Source organism: Cygnus atratus, chromosome 2 (genome assembly GCF_013377495.2).
Source record: "Cygnus atratus isolate AKBS03 ecotype Queensland, Australia chromosome 2, CAtr_DNAZoo_HiC_assembly, whole genome shotgun sequence".
Lineage (NCBI taxonomy): Eukaryota > Metazoa > Chordata > Aves > Anseriformes > Anatidae > Cygnus > Cygnus atratus.
Window position 1 is genome coordinate 53,224,949 of NC_066363.1, and position 16,484 is coordinate 53,241,432.

A 16,484-nucleotide genomic window follows, 5' to 3' on the forward strand; every position below is an offset into this window, starting at 1 on the left:
GCACCACCTCCTGGGCACAGATGTTGCCCTCTATCTGCAGCACGGGAGTTCTTCACTTCTGCTTTTTGATACTAATTAAATTCTAATGTCGCTCTTTAGATTGCCCTGGGTAGGCTTTGAGAATAACAAAATGGTGGGGAGGGGAAGAGGATGAGGAGGGATGGTTGTTCATCTTTGCTCATGCTGCCTGGCTGGTAGCGTGCGTGTAGAAATGATGGAGCAGAGCTGCCTCGTCTGTTTGTGTTGCAGAGTGTGTCCAGGCAAAGACAGAAGGATTTACTTTGGATATTAATGTGCAGAGTAGTGTGTAATAAATTAAAAAAAATAATAATAATCAAGGAATTGCCTACAGCTGTGTGTTCTATGAATGTTTGTGTATGTATGAATCTGGTGAACCTGCAGTGTTCCTTATTCTCATGCCATTTTGAAGGATTTTTATCATCTTGGTGCCGTATGTCATTGTCATGATAAATACCTGTTATACATGGAGAAACTTGAGAGCAACAACTCTCAACAAAGTCTCTGTGAGTAAAGACAAACACTGTGTTCCTAACTACAGGTGAAGACAGGCAAGCTTTATGAGAAGGGGTAATATATTTTATTAGACATTCTGATATAAAAAAAAAAAACACAAACCAACTTTTGAGTGCGCTCTTTTCCAGATCTCCAGTGGTCCTAGACATTCTTGTCTACAACAGCACTACTTAGTGTTGTTTATACAAATTGGCAGCTTTGAGTAAGAACCAGGGTTCCTTGCAGAGGTAGGCGATGGCATCAGGTGCACATCCCTGTACAGTCTCAGAGAGGATGCAGCATAGATATAGGACAGGAATATTTTTTGTAGTAAAGAAGGTGAGCGGTCACCTAGCTTTTACTCTTAACACTGCAGCTTCACTTATGAAACGAATTGTCATTGTTTTAGCTTGAATGAAATCACAGCATACATGCAGGCTTGTCTTTCCTTTAATTCCTTCATTTGCCCATAAATGGAATTTGCATTATCTTGGGCATGAACAGCCTATTCCAGTGTTTTAAATTAGCTGTTTTCCCAGCCTTCTGGACATGTTTAGGTACATAGATTTAAAGTGAAAGTGTTTTTAACTGGCTCAACACATAGGTGTGAACAAATTCTCAGTATTTGAGGCTGTTCCAGAACTGAAATCTTACTATGAGATGTGATAAAAATAGTTCTAATATAAAAAGGAAGCAAGAAAGCTTAAAGCTTTTAGTTTTCTTTCAGCGTCTTTCATCCATGATGATGTTCAAATAGAACCAGAATGCCTGAGTCCAGTGGTTTTCTTTGTTTGATTGTTTTTTCCTTTCTTTGCTGTTTTGCAAGTCAACTTTAATAAATGTGTAGGAAAAGCTGGGGGGGAGGAGGTGACCTGGAGTGAACACCAGCTTTTCTCTGAGGTCTCATATTGCAGAGCACTTAGATCAGTAAAGTGAGGACTAGCGGGACTCTACTCTGTTATTGGACATTGCTAGTCTAATTTCTCTGCAAATGCACTCCCCAAACAGTCCCAGCTGTCCAAGGAATGCAGTTTAACCATTGTTGTTCATAGTTCTGGATTGGAAAGAATTAAAAAATGTCATTCTGGCTGAAGATTTATGTGCCGAGATTACGACAGCTGAATACCAGGAGTTAGGTAAAGCTTGTATCTGTTCTCTCCATTGGGTTAGACCTTTCTTCCTTTCTAAGCAGAATCACATAGTACTACATTTTATTCTGCGCTTCAAACAAAACAAAAAGAAAGAAGATTGCTGTTGTAATAAAAACATTTGTATCACAGATGATAATTTCTTTTTGGTAGTTGCTGTTGAAGGCAGCTGACCAAAGTTCAGGGATGTGGAAGTGCAGGGGAAGAAGGCTTAGAGAATAGACTCTATATCAGGTCTCCCATTTTAACGTCTTGGAAGGATAAAATTTCTGAAAGTATTTATTTGTCTAATTATAATAGATTTCAGTCTGTGTTTGAGTCCAATTTTGAAGGATCCTGACAGAGACTTTCTTTTACTGCCATTGTTTGTTGATGCATTAATGCACTAATGGTGTCAGACTTTGGATCCTGATGAGGAGTTGATACACAATACGGACGTGAAATGCAGACCTGGGTACCTAGATGGAATTAAAAAGATAATTTACTTTTCAGGCTGCATTGCCCTAGTGTAACTGCCTTGGAGTTCTCTAATTAGTTGCTATTGAGACTAAAGCTGCCCCCAGGTAGGAGAATTCATGTGCCTCTCAGCACCTCTTGCCTTCTCTGGATGATTGCTTAGCGTATGCCAAAAAGTTCTGGGCTTTTTTTCTAGGCCAAAACCACAAAAGTTTTTGTTTCTGTCAGTTGCTACAGCTCCCATGCTGCAAAATAGGTCAGGAGTCATGCTGCATTTGATCATCAGTCTGTACAGATCTGAAAGTTGTGGCATGCAAAAGGCTAATACAGATCTCCCCTTAGGATAACCCTATGTGTTCACACACAGAACGCTTCAGGCCTAGGCTTGATGGATTAATTTACAAGTTATCTCAGGGGGGAAGAGTCCTAGGTGCTGCTGCAGTGCCTCCCGTGGCTGTCCCATGGCCACCACTGGTGCACCGGGCGGGGTGCTGGCAGGGAGCTTCTCCCCGGGGCAGTTGCAGTCCCACAAGGTCTGCTATAGAGACTGAAAGCAGAGGTCTTCACGTGTGATCAAAGTCCATGTGGCTTTACTGCTACCAGCTTTGGCTTCCTGCATAGCAGTGGCCCATTTTTGCGAATGCCAGGTGTATGTGTCCCCTTTTAAATGGCCCCTTGCTCCCTCTGGAAACAGCCGCTGTGTACCCTTCTGCCGCACTGCCTGCTCCATCCTTTCCTGAGTCTTCCTGTAGATTTATTTGAGGGAGATGCTGTGGTGGGTTTCTGATCCTTTGGAAAGGATGGTTCATCGCAGAAATGGCCTATCCTGGTTTTTGTGCTGTATTAAGGCACCAAACAAAATACAGAATTGCTGTTCTAAAGAGCTTAAAGCCAAAAGTGTTAGCTAAGGAAGCAGCAGCCAAATAGTCACTATCTTGTGTTAGTCTGTAACCCAGCTCTCCTTGTTCTTAGTCTAATTTAGCTGCAGAGGAATACTGAAGTGACAAGTCCCCATTCTACACTTTCTATAGATTTTCTATTTCTTCCCATTCTACATGAAAAAAATAATCTTTTTGTGAATAAGTAGGAGCCTTCTAGGACACCTGTCCTTCCTGGGAAAAGAGTGCAAACCAACATCTGGGATAAGGGAAAGTGTCCACTAGTTGTCATACTATTTATGTATTTTAAAATAGAGTACTACAGTCACGTGTCCTGGTACAGTGGAAAGAAGCCCATACTGTTGCATGACATGCCTAAAAGAAATTTTGTGTAAGAGGTACATGTAAATTAGAGTCCTATATCATTGTTAGACTTGTGGATCCTCACTTACCTCTTACTGAATTGTATGTTGTGTCTTACCCTTGCACGGATGAGGCAGGTTAGGGGGAACATTATGGGAAGTAAAGGAGAAACAACATCCTCAAGAGGAGCACACTGGAAGTCAGGAGACCTTTGCTGTTTTCTGTCCTTTGCCAGGGACCTGCTAGGCAAATTCAAGCATCTCATGTTTCGGTTTTTCTCTTTGTGTGAAACAGAACCAGAACACTGCAAAGCATTGTGTACAATGCCATAGAGGTCTGCAAAGCACTGTGAAGTTTAAACAGTAATATTTTATTGCAATAATAACCTAAAAATATTACTGGGGTGCAGATTGGTTTGTAAATGCTCCTTTTTCTTCTGTTTGGAAAGGCTGTAAGCTTCTAGTTCATGCATTAAGACTTGAGCAAGGCAGTAAAGCATGCATTTGAAATTAAGCATGTGCATTAGTCCTTTTCTGAATACACAAAGCTATTAATTAGGGCTTGTAGCAAGACTGTTTGCTTGTCTAAAGTATGAATACAATGTGCTTTTTTATTTTTATTTTTTTTTATTTTTGGAGAGGGGGAACCCTCCTTTTCAAGCACATAGGTATTCTTTTGGTAGAAACAAATAAAGAAGGCTCCAGTTAGTCACGCAGTACTGTGACCTTCCATCTCTGGGTGCCTCTTCCCTTGCTATGCATAACACTCAAATAGATTGTGATCAATATGGTTAGTGCAGTAAGTGAATGTAATGATGTTAATGAGCCATTTCTTTCTAATGATCAGGTTCCCCAGCCCTGCCCAGCAACATGGTATACTTCGGAAGTTCTCAGGATGACGAGGATGAAGAAGAAGAAGAGGAGGAGACAGAAGACACAAAAACAGCTACAAATAATGCTTCATCATCATGCCAGTCAACCCCCAGGAAAGGAAAAACGCATAAACAAGTTCCAAATGGGCAAGGTAGGTCTAAATAGTGCTGTTGTCTTACACTGCCTAGTAGACAAACTTAAGAACAGAATCCTTGTACATCCTTGTGGACCTGAGTGAAAAAGGATATAGGACATAATGGGAAAATGGAGTGAGATGTGGTGTTAGCATCTTCTTTTTTAACCTGTTTCCCCTGACAGTCTGAACTCTGTCTGTGCTGGAGCTGTAACTGCAGGGCTGGAGACACTCACTAGCTCTTTTGAGACTGATGCTTTATCTAGAATGAATTTGTTTTATCAAAGTTAAATATAAGCATCTAAGTACTTCTTGAGTGTTATCAAAACATATGAAAAGGGCAACGCTTAATTTCTCACATGCAATATTGATGCCACAGTTGCAGTAGGTAAAGATACTGCATTTATGCTCTTGGTAACTTAGAAGGGTTTTACAGGAGTTTTATGAAGTTAGTTATTTCTTTGCAAATCAACAAAAACTGCATTCATTGCAAAATCTTTCTGTCACAGTGTCCTAATGTCAAATCTTGATAAGTTTATCAGTGTTACGTTGCAACATCAGCTAGTGTAAAATGGAAGAACTAAAAACCATGCTGAAAACTTTCTGACTATGCCATGATGTTCCACTGCCAAAGTCCTGCAAGACTTGCTTTCAGTCTCCAGCAAAGCTATTGTATCATGACAAGTCTGTGCCCTCTCTGTCTTTCATCATTTCAAAATGGATTCTGTGCTCCCCATCCCCTTCCCCAGTATTAGTTTACCATGAAAATCTTTCCTTCTGGTGACTGCTTGTTCAGCTTCCCTCTTAGCAACAGGACGGAGAGGAAGGTGTTTCTACAGAGCACTTTTTCAGAGGTGGTTGTGACCTGTGCCTGCTTTTTTTTTTTTTCCTTCTTTCATGCTACTCTCAGCTCTGAAGAAGAGATGAATAGGTCCCAATTACATCACTGTGCTGGTCCTCATCTCTGCTTTTCAAAATGAAATTTTCTGTAAAGAAATCCCTTGTTATATATACCAGAATTATTTTTCATGACGGTGGCTGAATCTGTTTTTTATTGCACACCCCAGCTCAAAAACTCCCCTTTTTTTGTGAACGATTTGTGGAGAAGTGGAAAGGGCTGTCATACCTAATAATATTTCAACTGTCAGCTGTAAGCAGGCACTTTAATGCTGTAAAAGCCATGGATCAAAACTTAGCACTTTGGATTGATTTCTAAGTAAACCAAAGTAACAGGCACAAAGCTCTGTATATGGAAAATGAGACTGCACGTAACAGAAGTGCTGCCTTAGAGTTTTAAATGTGATATATCATTACAAAAGGAGCCGATCATGTTCCTTGAGAAGGTCCCAGATGGCAGCCACTTTGAAATTAGCTCAAAACCAGAGACACCTGAAATCTTAATTGGGGGTAAGTAAAGGCAAACTTAATGAGCCATTAATGGCTTCGTAATCTTTATCAATATAGATCAGACTGAGCATAAGTGAAGCTGCTGTTTTAATAGATGTGCAAAAGGCCTTTATAAAATACATAGGAGACAATGTGAGATGTTTTGACAAAGGTGATGAAATAGGAATTCCCAGAGAAGGCAGCTTCTTCTCCTTCATCGTCATTGTCATTTCCTTTTTTGTCTCCTTCTTCTTCTTCTTTTTATTTTTTAATTAAAATCTCCTTACCCAAGAGTATTCCCATTTTTCAGTGTCTGTTATTTTGGTTGACAGCCAATAGTATTTTTGTTTCCTCTGAATAAAGTAGGTTCTGGCTCATGTGTGTCTCTTTTAAATGAGACCACACACAAAGGCAGACCAGGGACGGGTGCACCAAATGAACTTAATCTAGCGTGAGAGTCTATTTTTAATGAATTAAAGTCTTTTGTTTTTAATGTACGATGTGTAGTCAAGTACTTTGGACCTGAAAATGCTAAGCATTTGCTATGACATACAACAACAAAGGTTCAGAGCTTGATTAATGTCATTAGACAGTGTCAAATGATTGCTTTCTACTAAATGGGGACCAGAACAACTTTCCTGGTGAAGTCATTTGTCAATATCCTCTTCTGACACCAGTGGGGGATGTTATTAGGGTTGTACACCAAATTGTGTTATAACCTAGCCTGTTGAGCCACCTTTTGGACAGATAACTAGATCGAAAATGCCTAAGTATGAATGAGAAGCTGATATAGCACGTAGCATAGCTTGTTGAATGAGTTGGAGTATTAGTTCAAGTGACTTGTCACCCTCCAAGCTTTGTGCTTGCAATAAGCTTATTTCAAGAATCACATTGTTACCTGTGCTCTTTCTTCCTCCTTTCTTAGTACTTCTGATGTGCTGCACACATACCTAACTGTTAAAGAGCAAAGTGAAATTCTTAGCAAGAGAAGTGTTTATCCCCTATGTCCATGGGCATGTGCAAAAGGGATATGTAGCAATGTGCAAGGCTTTCCTTCATGCAATGTCTGAGTGCACGCAGTGACAGCGTTGCAGTTAAACTGTTTTCTAAAATAATTGCTGCAGCTGCCACAAGGGAAAATGTTGGAGCTGTGCTCTCAAAAACTGGTTTCACGTCATTGCCAAACTTCAGCTGATTAGGCCAGGTCTGACATATGTTAAGATTAGTTAGCAGCAGATAAAGGCTTGGGTGTCATTGGTGGTGTTTTTTTGGCTTGGTTAGAAACTGGTATTAGTTCTGGAGAGATCTCCCTCATGCTGTGTAGGTTGTTCTGCACCTAACTCTTGGCTTGCTCTTCCCATAACTGTCTTTTTCAGAATGCTTAAATTTACAATGAGCATTTCTCACTAAGAGAAGATGACATTGGCTAACGACTTTCAGTTTTTGTTTGCAAGAGGTGTTCTCTTGTAACGTAGAGTAAAATGTGTGAGCGTTTATTGCTTGCTTTTATGCATTACAGTATGTGTCCCAAGTAAACTCAAGTCAGAGTTCAGCTCTAGTCTGACCTGTGCAAAACACCATCAATAACTTTTCTGTCAAATTCGGCAATAAAATTAGCAGAGGTTCGTTCCTTTAATAGTGTATATCTCTTGAGGAGGAGGTTGGAATTGTGTATATCTCTTGAGGAGGAGCGTGGAATTTTGGTTCTAATCAGAATTATTTTAATTGAGTTAGGATTTATAGCAGGGTTAAAACGGTGAAAGGCCAGAAACTAATCAACTGAATCACTTTGTTTCCATATAGCTACTGACTTCAAAAGAATATTTTCTCAGCTAAGAAACCATACAAACAGTCAGAAGAATGTAATCCATCTCTCTGTTTCCATATACTGAAGTGATGTTAGAATAGCCTTATGGAAAGCAAGTCAAGGATGCATGTCCTTTTAAAGCACATAGTTCCCTTTTAACTTCAAACCTTCTAAGTAAGTTTGTGGTGAATTTCAAAATTAACATATGGAAAACTAGGGATGATGTGGTGCATATTGCCTCAGCTAGTGCAGAAGTTCAGATGCCTGGGTTGTAACTGCAGCCCTGTTACCAACCCTCGAGTGTGGGTGTAGGAACCGCCTTCATTCCCAGTATTTGGATCCAGGATGCCCAGTCACAGGATGTCTGTGTGCTGCTCAGATGGGTACGCTTATTTCCCAGCTTGCATTTTGTACCCATCTCAAATGACCATCAGTCCATCCGAGACTAGTACAGGGCTCTGAATGCAAGGAATTTGATGGAAGAAGCCAGGCGGAAGCGTTGGCTTAAACAACGCGTTTTTTCTTCAGTGTGGCTGCCAGGTGTGGGGAGAAACTTCTCAACCACAGCCTGGATGACAGGGCGTCTTGCCGACGCGGAGGAGGAGATGTGGAGACATTGATCTTTTAGAAAATTGACCTTCCGCAGAGGGAGGAGGGTGTCAGGCCTCAGCCACGGCAGACTGACGTGCAGGGCAAGCAGGCCCTCGGTCCCCGGGGAGGGACGGCGGCTGACGTACACCTCCCTGCCGCCCGGAGGAAATTCCACGTGTAGGTAAGAGGTTAGGTTTTAGGCCTCTGTAAAACTAATTCTTTGAATTCCTCGCAACTAAATAAATCCTACTTTGATTTCATTCTGTGGCACAACAGAAGGTTTTCTTCACAGGCTCCTGAAGGAAAATGTTTGCAGGTGCCAAGTGTTTTGTTAGGCAGGCTGCGAGCTGGAGCTGGAAGATGCAGTTAGGGAGTTGTTGGGTTATCCGTCCCATCGAAAGAGTGAAACGGGATGGTGTTGCTCCACTAGAAAGGAGCCTTAAGGGCTTGTGGACTGGAAAAGGGCCTCAAGGAGGAGCAGCGTCCCCAGATACAGCTGAGTAGTCAACTCTGAGGGCGGCAGTTCCTACAGTAATGGTCTGCCAATTTTCTCAAGTAAGGGGGTTGCAAGATTAGCTATTTCTAACACCAGCAGAGAGGTTCAGAGGTGTGCATCTGAGCCAGCTTACCTGGCAATGCTGTATTTGTCCTCAGATTCCCAAGACAAACAATTAAATTCTAGCGTATGTATAGCAGAGTTAGCCGTCATTATTTGTAAACAGACTTCTTTGTGATTTCCTTAGCCAGAGCAAACGAGATTTCAGTGTGTAAAAGCTGGCTGGGGCAAAAACGGGTCCTGGTCTCTGCTGTGTTTTGTTAACGTGGTCAGATAAAAACTGGTCTGCGTGCCTTTTGTCTGAAATGAGTGGGGGGGAAGTTGTATAGATGCCCTTTTTCTTAAGGCTCAAATTTCAAAACAGATCTGGCAGTAGCGTGCAGTAAGCAGGCATCACTAGAAATACTATACTTTGCGTTAGTGCTGTCTTCCTCGCTTGCCAAAAATGCTGAAGAATGTTTCGGTTCTCAGTTTGCAATGGATAATTTAGGGGAGTAATTTCCTTACACGTGTAATAACAAAGATGGTGCTGGAAAAGATCGTAGATCCTTTTTTCTTATTTCAGAATGTAGTTCAATGCACTGTTTGTACATCTTGGGCTTAAGTGGTATATCTTTTACATACATTACCATTTGAGTGTTTTGTAAGAAAATTCAAAATTCCTCATTTAGTTGCTTTTTTTTTTTTTAAACTAAATTAAATATTTGTAGTTTGGTACATAGGACAGAGTCTTAGGCTTGTGCATCTTTTTCAGTAAAATTAATCCTGGAGAGGTAAACATTCAGAAGAAATACATTTTCTGCATCCAGCTAAAATGCAGAATGAGAAAATTTCAGGCACAGTGCTACAATAGTTAATGGATAGGCAATTATTTTGATGATTTACAGCCTTTTGTTGAAATACCATGGAACCAGTAATTGTTGCAATAAACATTTTGCACATTTAATTTTTCTGCAAAAATATGTAACATGAAAATTACCCGTTTTGCAGTAATTTACATATTTAAATATGCAAATCAGACACAACACATTTGGGGATTTGTGGCTTTTCAGTAGCTAGATGTATGACCTGTGGAGAAGAATAGGGGAGCTGGAAGTTGCTCAAAAAAATTGAATTGTTATCCTGGTGAGAGACTGGTGGTAACAGATAGACGCTTCTTGCATGGACTTGCTGCTTAGCGAGTGACCCTTTTGACGTTGTTTTTGTCATAATGGTTAGGTGAGAGTAATGAATTTGTGTTAAGATGAGACACTTGGTATTGGATTTTTGCAAATGGTGTGGTGCCTCATACCAATAACGCTCCTTGTGATGGCCCAATGTGTTCGTGCGTGTGAAGGGTTTTGCGTTGCGTTATTGATAGTGGCAAAAAGAAATGCCATGTTATCAGCCAGTTCTCCTGTTTGTCTTCTGTTCTGTTCGCATACAGCTGGGGAAACTTTGTTTTGGAGTTGTCCACATCCAAATTGTGTAGAGCCGGGTTAGGGCTTGAGAAGTGCAGAAACAGCTGTGCTGAGTGTTTTCGTACCGCGTAACACCAGCAGTGTTGTGGTGTCCTTTTCTTCTCCTGAAATACACCTTTGTCACTGACCTCTCAAGTATGTAGGTAGTGTTTGGGGCTCAGGAAGAGAGCTCCTATCTCTGGAATGGTTTATAGAAGTCTGAGCATACCTAACACTTAAGGAAAACAATTGGCAGCATTAAAATATTCTGTTTTATGGAAGTAGAACATTGTTTTAGTTCCTGCGGGAGGAGAAAAGAATTATTGCCTGGGTCCTTTAAGGCAGTTTGAGAGCCACATAAATGTTTTCACAGTGACTTAAAACTGAATTAAAGCCAGAGCAAGAATGTTTTTGTACAGTAACGGATACTTAATGCCAGAAAGTTGATTAATATTACATCTCTTCCCAAACATGATCTATGTAACAACATGAGGTTTGCATTGGAATAGCTGGCTCGGGTTCACAAAATTGGCAAGGCTCCCTCTTCTCCTTCTGAAAACAAAACTTTTCCCTTTCACTCTTATCTTCCCTCTTTGTTTTGAATAGTTCTATGAATGTGCAATCACTTTATGCAGCACGAGCTCTGCTACATGCAGCATGCGTGTACATGTACGGTCCATGCCTTTATCTTCCAGAACATACAGCAGAAATCTTCATACGTGAACACTCCGCTGTTCCTTATGCTTGAGATAACGGGGGAGTCTACAGAGAGCATTTCTGGTACAGGAATAAACTGGAGGAGGGCTTGTGAGAGAAAGTTTTGCACATAGTGTCAGCTGTTGACTGAACACAGTCCTGTAATTCTGCTGTTTAAATAGTGAAAACCTTATTATTGTACAAAAATATAAATTGGCTTCTGAATGGATGACTGGATATACCCTATAAAATAATGGCATGCATAAATATTTCCAGAAATACTTCAGAAAATTGCTGGAAACTTAATAAATAAATGTTTATGGCTTAGTGAAGTGTCAATTCCCTTAGTAAATGCTAAATTAATCTGTAGTAATCAAGCACATCTATGACTTTATTCGATGAAACTTTTCTTAGTCATTATTATAGCTGTACGTAGTTACAGGCACGATTTGCACAGTTTGCATTGGTTTGTGTAGGGATTCTTTATCATGGTTTGAAATGAGATACCCCCAAATCCCTGGATGGGATCCTGTGTGAATATTGGTGCCCAGGGTCCAGGTCCCCTTCTGCAAAGGGAGCTGCGCCGTGTCCGTGGGGGATGATGCTTGCCATAAGGTTTTGCTCTGCTGCCATAAATTATACCAGTGGTTTAAAAAACCTCAGTGCTTGCAAGTTTTGAATGTAGTGGTTCAATTGCTTTGTGTTTGATCATCACTGCTAACCAAAAGACCCACAAATATTTCACTACAGGACTCTCATTGTTTCAGCCTAATAATAATAATTGCTTTGGAGGAAGCAGCATTTCAGAATGAGCATTCAGATAGATACGGATAAGAAGATATCCACTTTTCTATTTGAAGCTTCTAAACGATAATAATTTGCTTATACTTTTAATCATTTATTTGTAGTGCTCTTGCCTTTAACTAAAAGCTGTTCTGGAAGTACAGAACTGGTTAAGGTAGTGTAAAATAATCGTAATTCAAGACTCTAAAAGATTTCTCCTTGAACAGTATGAGTTCCGTGGCTCGTGTGGTTTTTTTATTTTTCTCCCCCTTTCTCTTATTTTTTATTTTTTAATGAAATCATTGTTTCAAGGATGAAACCTTTATTAACTACTCTTTCCCAAGGAAAAAAATGTAACTGGATGTTGTGCATGTCAGAGTTATCTCTAGGATGGGAGATTGTAGCTGTGGCATGTTTATATCTGAGCTTAGTAAAGTATAAGGTACACCTTTTCTGTTTTCCTAAATGTCTCAGAAATATTGAAGGGCAGACAGACATGAGGGGAAATGCAATTTGCTGCATAAGAAGACACAAAAGAATTAGTAATCATTTTATTGTTAAACAAGATTTGGTCTCGGTGATATTTCATGCATGATTGTTGTTGTGGTTGTTTGTTTGTTTTCCTTTGAGAAGTGGATTTTTCTTTCTTATTATCAGTTACTTTTCAACAATTATATTTCTTGGGGGGGGGGTGGGGGGGGGGGGGGTTGGTCTTCCTTCCCTAGTAATTTCATCTTTTCACTGAACTGTCTTGCTAGCTACTTGGGCCAAAGTTCGATCCTGTATTATACTCTGTAAGTCTAAATAACTTAATTCCACATTTTTACTCAGATGGGAGCAAAATCATGGTCTATGGGATTTTTTTTTCCTTAAATGTTTGGCTTGTGATAATGTCTTGTAATTAATTGGGTGAACACTTACATACTTGTTCATATAATATGGTTGCGAATTTGGCAAAACGCATTATGGAAAGATTTTTACACCTGTCTGGATATAATAACGTTATAAGTGTTTGAAGCAAGAAATACTGATTTTTTTTTTTTAGAAACCGATACCATCTATAACTAGAGACAGCATGGCCAGGATCGTTTTGCATCGATGGCTCACCCTTTTTGTTGTGTTCTCAGGGTTTAAGGTTTTTAAGCTTTTCCTGTGAGAGCGAACATTTTTTTTCTCTCATTTCTCTCTTCCCCCTTTCAAGAATCTTACAAATTAAGACAAAGGATAATTACTCAGAGGGTAAAACTGGCAGGGTTCCCACGACACTTAAAATTAATGAGCTGTTGCATATAAAATATACCTCGTCTCATGTTCGCTGCTTTTTTTTTTTTTTGGTGAACCATAAAAGTGCACAGTTTGGCTTTTTGGCTGTGTTTTCTGTTTTAGTAATTTTCAGTTATAAAGTGGCAACTGAATACAAAAAACTAATCTCTCTGACTTAGCGTTTCCGTATGAGGAACAGATCAGTATATACAATTTGTTCCATCTGAAGAAAAATATTGCTTGCAGTGATGAAATACGTATTAACAAAGCTGCCATCATTTGTTTGTGATACATCTTATTAAAAATAAATAGTCGCACTTTGTGCATTTGTACTGCCTTCCATCTGATGTGAGAACTCCTTACAAAGGAGGATAAATGTATTGTCGTGAACTCCGCGAGAGGGGTTGGCAATTATTATCGGTTCCATCACTGGAAATGAGACACGGAGGTTATGAGACTTCCACTGAAATCACAGAGAAATCCTTGGCTGTCTGGGGCAGCGCCAGTTGCTCCTGAGCTCGGCAGAGCCAAAGCCACAGGGGAATTTGCGGTGACTTCGCTGCAGACGGGATTTCTCTCCTTCCTACTCAATTTATGCAACAGGAAGAGAGGGAAAGAGGAGGAGGTGCAATAACGTACAATTGCAATTTTTCTTTTACATCATCTGCTTTAATGCTTACTACCAACCCAACGTGATAAGTGACCTGAATAACAATTTTGTTGATAGCTTGCTGGAATTTCCATTTTTGGAGGCACGGTGGGAAGGTTGGGAGGTAGGTGAAGCAGCTTTGATGCACCTTAGCAGCCCAGAAGCGGCTTAGATGCACCTCCTCGGGCCAGCAGGATTGTTGGTTGCTTATTATTACTACTATTACTGCTACTACTCCTCTACTACTACAGGACGTCTGTAGAGACAGCTAAGCTTTGCAATTTAGATAAAAAGGAATGTATCATAGGCATATCATGTTTATTGATTGAATAAGGCTTTCATTTCCCAAGGAAACAATGACTTAATTCATTCAGTTAATATTCCCAAACAGATAGTGTGTGTCATGTGTAATACATACAATTCTTAGATCTTTGTGCCGTTGAGTATTTAGGAATTTTCTTTCTTACTTACATCCTTCCCTAAGCCAGGTCAAAAGAGAGGGTGAAGAACAAGAGTAGATGAGTAGAGAAGGCAGGAGAGCTTTTGGCCATTGTGGACGTCAGATCACAAACCTCACAGACCTCTGTCAAGTGCCTCACTGATGAACAGGAAGCACTTACATATATTTACTACATATTTTGATTAACAAACAGACAAAAGGACAAAATTGTCTTTTTGAAAAAAATACAGATAAAAATCTCAACTTTTTGTGTTCCCTGACAATAAAAAGCAATGTATATTCTTAAATTCAGCAGAGGGAAAGGAATGAACCTTATTGAGATAGACTTGTATGCATTTTTACATAATATTTATTGCACAAAAAATGTGGTTTCTATTCTGTGCTTTCTTATCCCTTAACTTCAGCAGAAGGCTAGGATGCTCAGCTTGGGCCCCCCACATTACTTTATCTGACATGTTCCAAACAGTTTTTATTATTTTCCTTCATTTGCAGAAGTACCTTCTTCTATTTGCAGCTTGTCTGCTATAAGCAAGCTGCTGTCAGTTTGGTTCAGCAGTTTGGATATTGATGAAAACAAAACATGCTTTTTCATGGAACATTTCCTTTCTTTATGTTAAAGTAAAAATAAATCTTTTTTCTGTTTATGTTATGTTCAGCACTTCCTCATTGCTGCAGCAAAAAGTTAATTAAAACTGTCATAAATAAAAATCAAATGGAAAAGTCTATATTTAGGTCAATCTAAATAGTAATATACCTTGTATGTTTTAATTTGGATATTGAAGATAATGTTCTAATAATCAAAGGAAATAGTTCACTTTAGTAAATCTGTTAATTTAGATAAATATGCAAAATAGCGTTTCTATTTCTGTATTGATTTTACTTTAGCTATAATAAGATGCTCACTAAATATTGAACACTGACAGCAAAGAAAGTTGGGTTGTTTTGAATGAAGAATGTAGGCTTGTATGTACTTTTTTTTTCTTTCTTTAATACTCTGTCTGGTTTTCCCTCTTCTCAGTTTTCAATGGGTCCAGCAAATCATTGAAGGAGAAAGAACCTGCTCAGAAACACAAAAGCAAAGAGGCCACACCAGGGAAGGAGAAGAACAGTGAACATAAGGCTGAGAGCCGAAAAGACCAGGCTGCTGCTAATCACCATCCTACTACAAACACTGGCTCCTCTACGAAAGGGCTCACCGCTAACAACCACCACACTCTTCATAGATCGGCTCAGGACTTAAGGAAACAGGTAATGAATTATGCTCTACTGTGGACACAGGAAACGCAGACTTCTAAGGTGCTAGCTCCATTTTCCACTGCATGGCACAGAGGGAACATGGCAACCCTTAAAAGTGTGCTCGGGAGACAGCAGGGAGTTAATTTTCAGTGAAAGAGAGAGAGAAAGAGAGAAAGAAGGAAAAAAGAAAAGTGTTACATGCATAGTAGGTCATTACAATAAAGCACTCTTTACAATCCACTCCTTATATTACCCAGTGTGTAGCTATGAAAGGGTAAAGTTCACATCGTTATTTATTAAACCTTTCTGAGTGGCACCCTTGTTGGCCTCTGCTGACAGCACCAAGGCTGGCATCACATGGCAAAAATGAATTCCTTCTGTGTACGGCTGGTCCGCTTGGTTATCTTAGAGGCTGGCCTTGTAGAGAAGCTGATGTTATGCTCAGGTGTCTTGTATTGCATGTGGGCAATACAAACCTCGGAGTCTGGGACAAATATCTTGCCCAATGCATAAGGAAAGTATTCCAGGATATTGTCTCCTTCGCAGTGGACATACCAGGAAGGGAGAAATGCAAGGTTTTCATGTTACCTAGTTGAAGACTAGCAAAAAATCCAGCAAGAAGTTTGTGTCAGCCTGACTTTGATCTGGGGGTGTAAGTTTAGTGGAATGATCTTTCAGCACTTATGACTTGCATTTGGGCAGGATGTGTCTCCATCTATTTTTGATGGTTGGATCAAAGAGCTTCTAAAATAGAAACTGGCAAATTAGTTTTTTTATAAAAGAGTTTCAAAACCCTCAGTCAGTATCCTTTCAAATTCTCTGAGCTGTGACCTTACATGAGCTAATTCAGCCTGGGGATGGGTTAGCAGAGTACCCACACTGGAGAAGGGCAGTACAGTAAGCTTGCTGCACTTATAGTTGTTTTTTTTTTTTTCTTTCCAGTGGTTAATTCTTAGCAGGCCACTTACAGACAGTTTTTTATTTGCTGGCATCTAAAGGTTTTTTCTTCCAAATAGGCTAGGGTGGATTTCAGTGGAGCTGGAATTGCCATCTTCTAGGGCTGTCAAGGCCTTAAATGGCACCTCTCAATCGTAGGCTTGGAAATTAAAAACAGCAAAAAGAAAAACAGTGGTGCTCTTGCTAAGGAAATCTTCCATGCCCTGTGCTTTAGTGGTGTTCAGTTTCTCCTGAAATGCCTCCATTGGATTTGTATTACCTTTTAAATCAAATCTGAGATTCTGAAGGTTATGTACAG

The 16,484-nt window shown here is 39.9% G+C and overlaps 1 protein-coding gene across 3 annotated transcripts in view; it reads left to right on the forward strand.

Moving 5' to 3' along the window:
• JARID2 (jumonji and AT-rich interaction domain containing 2) overlaps positions 1-16,484 on the forward strand; it is a 210,940-nt gene that overhangs the window by 160,538 nt on the left and 33,918 nt on the right. For all 3 annotated transcript variants that reach the window (XM_035549637.2, XM_035549638.2, XM_050708616.1), the window contains exons 5-6: positions 4,205-4,381; positions 15,012-15,241. In XM_035549637.2, coding sequence (XP_035405530.1) covers positions 4,205-4,381; positions 15,012-15,241 — 407 coding nt within the window. The remainder of the gene's footprint in view (positions 1-4,204; positions 4,382-15,011; positions 15,242-16,484) is intronic.